The sequence below is a fragment of the Chenopodium album genome, chromosome 3 (assembly GCF_948465745.1).
Source record: "Chenopodium album chromosome 3, dcCheAlbu1.1, whole genome shotgun sequence".
NCBI lineage: Eukaryota > Viridiplantae > Streptophyta > Magnoliopsida > Caryophyllales > Amaranthaceae > Chenopodium > Chenopodium album.
In genome coordinates, this window is record NC_137836.1 from 26015282 (window position 1) to 26017096 (window position 1815).

Here is a 1815-nt window from a genome sequence, read left to right on the forward strand (position 1 = left end):
CAAGTTTTTGTTCTCTATCACATCACTTCCAACAATTAGAATGCTATCATGCTTGGAAAATCCTATCTGTTTAACACATGAAATTCAAGATACACACCAAATTGAGTTCTAACTTCTTAGACTAAAACATCCACATTGCATGAACTTAAATTAATTTTATCGAACATAATATATGTTACTAACCGTTGGTGATCCCAGAGGTGATTGTGTAAACAAAATAGAATGCCCTTGTGGAAACTTCTTGTCCTTAAAGATGTCAAGGAATTTTTCAACCGCCTTTGCTTCTTCATCGGTGTAGATTCCGATGGCCTTCCAGAATGCAATGCAATTTTCTGTCAGTTAATCTGAATATTGTTGTCCTGTTAATGGGACGATCATGGTAACCAGTGTAAATTTTTCAAATGGACCTACAAATTGTTTGCAAGCATCAAGTTAACAACTACATTTGACAGTAAGACGCTATTAAACTGTTGCAGCAACTGCAATGGGGCTCCTAACAAAGTGATTTCCATCAGACCATATCAACTCTCCGAAAACGTACCCTGCTGGAAAGCCACCAGCTTGAGCTTTTAAGGTCACCTTATAACTCTTCTCTTCTCCAGCTTTCGTGAACTGCAAAGACTTCGGTTCCACAGTGACCTCAACGCCGTTTGGTTGGGTCACACGAGCTTCATAAGTCGAGGTCTCTGCCACATTCTTAACTGTTCGAGTGACAGTGACTGAGCCAGATAGTTTAGGCATTGTGATTGAAGGGTAGTTGAAGTTCAATAGGCCACTACTTGTAGTGTTTGATGCTTGACATTTGTAGAAAGGATCAAAGGACTGGAGCATGGTTTGGTTATAGCCAAGAGAGCAAAGGAACTCTAAATAATCGCGTGTGGTTAAGTCAAAGACTAGCCCTGGATCCATGGCACGGTTTGGTCTAACATGTCCTGCTCCATAGGCGAATGGATCGGCTGTTGTGAAAGATGCATCCAACATTGGCTTCTCTGTGTTATCTTTGACTCTAGCTGCCACAAAATAAAATGTAAAATGTCATATATTATCTAGATTTTGTCCAGAAATGTTTCATATGCTCATGACTTCAATCCGAATAATAAGTAGATCAGAAAAAGAGTTGCAGGGTTACCGGTAGTCATTATAGCATATCTTATTGCGGTAGGGCTCCATGTAGGGTACAGAGTCTTAAGAAGGCCAGCAACCCCAGATATATGAGGGCAAGACATAGAAGTACCCGAGTCTAACATAAAGGAAACTCTACGCTTATGGGATAAGGTTCTTCTGTTGGACTTACTGCTCAAGAGTATGCAGCTAAGACATTCACTCCTGGTGCCGTGATATCAGGCTGTAGAGCACAAGAACTCGTCATTGTTACTTTATTATACATTAATACTCGAGTCCAACTTAACATTCTCAATATTTTTTGACATTTTCATTGACATTTTCAACACATTTTCGGAGAACAAAACTGCAAACCATTTTCAGAAATTATAAATTGCATTTTAAACTAAATGAATGAGCCATTCCCTTAAACCATATTCTGAGTTCTATAGCAATTATGACTTCAATTTCATGAAATGTTTACGCATTACAGAAACACAAATCAAAAATAAATAAACCCTAGAACAGAACTATAGAATTGGACGAAAAAAAAAAATACAACTTCACTAAATACAAGAAATCTTACCTTAGGTGAAATAAACTCAACAAATTCAACAATGTCGAACTGCTACACTAATCAAACTTAAATTATTGTTGCTGTAATTTGCTAGAATTCCCCGGTGTTTTTGGGGGCGAAATTAATCGATTTTTCCA

General features: G+C 37.9%; 1 protein-coding gene across 1 annotated transcript; it reads right to left on the minus strand.

Moving 5' to 3' along the window:
* Positions 1-255: 255 nt before the first annotated feature.
* On the minus strand, positions 256-1537 carry LOC145612838 (subtilisin-like protease SBT5.4). The gene is made up of 2 exons (XM_081668071.1): positions 1130-1537; positions 256-1010 (listed from the first exon to the last, which is right to left on the minus strand). The coding sequence occupies exons 1-2, from the start codon at positions 1245-1247 to the stop codon at positions 463-465; spliced, it is 666 nt and encodes a 221-aa protein (XP_081524197.1). The 5' UTR covers positions 1248-1537; the 3' UTR covers positions 256-462.
* Between the last annotated feature and the right edge of the window lie 278 nt (positions 1538-1815).

What these genes read in the sequence shown, in the direction of transcription:
- LOC145612838 (XM_081668071.1), bottom strand. Translation starts at nt 1,247, where the DNA reads ATGTTAGACTCGGGTACTTCTATGTCTTGCCCTCATATATCTGGGGTT. An exon ending in ATATGCTATAATGACTACCG is followed by an intron (nt 1,011 to 1,129) that starts GTAACCCTGCAA and finishes ATTTTGTGGCAG; the next exon opens with CTAGAGTCAAAGATAACACA.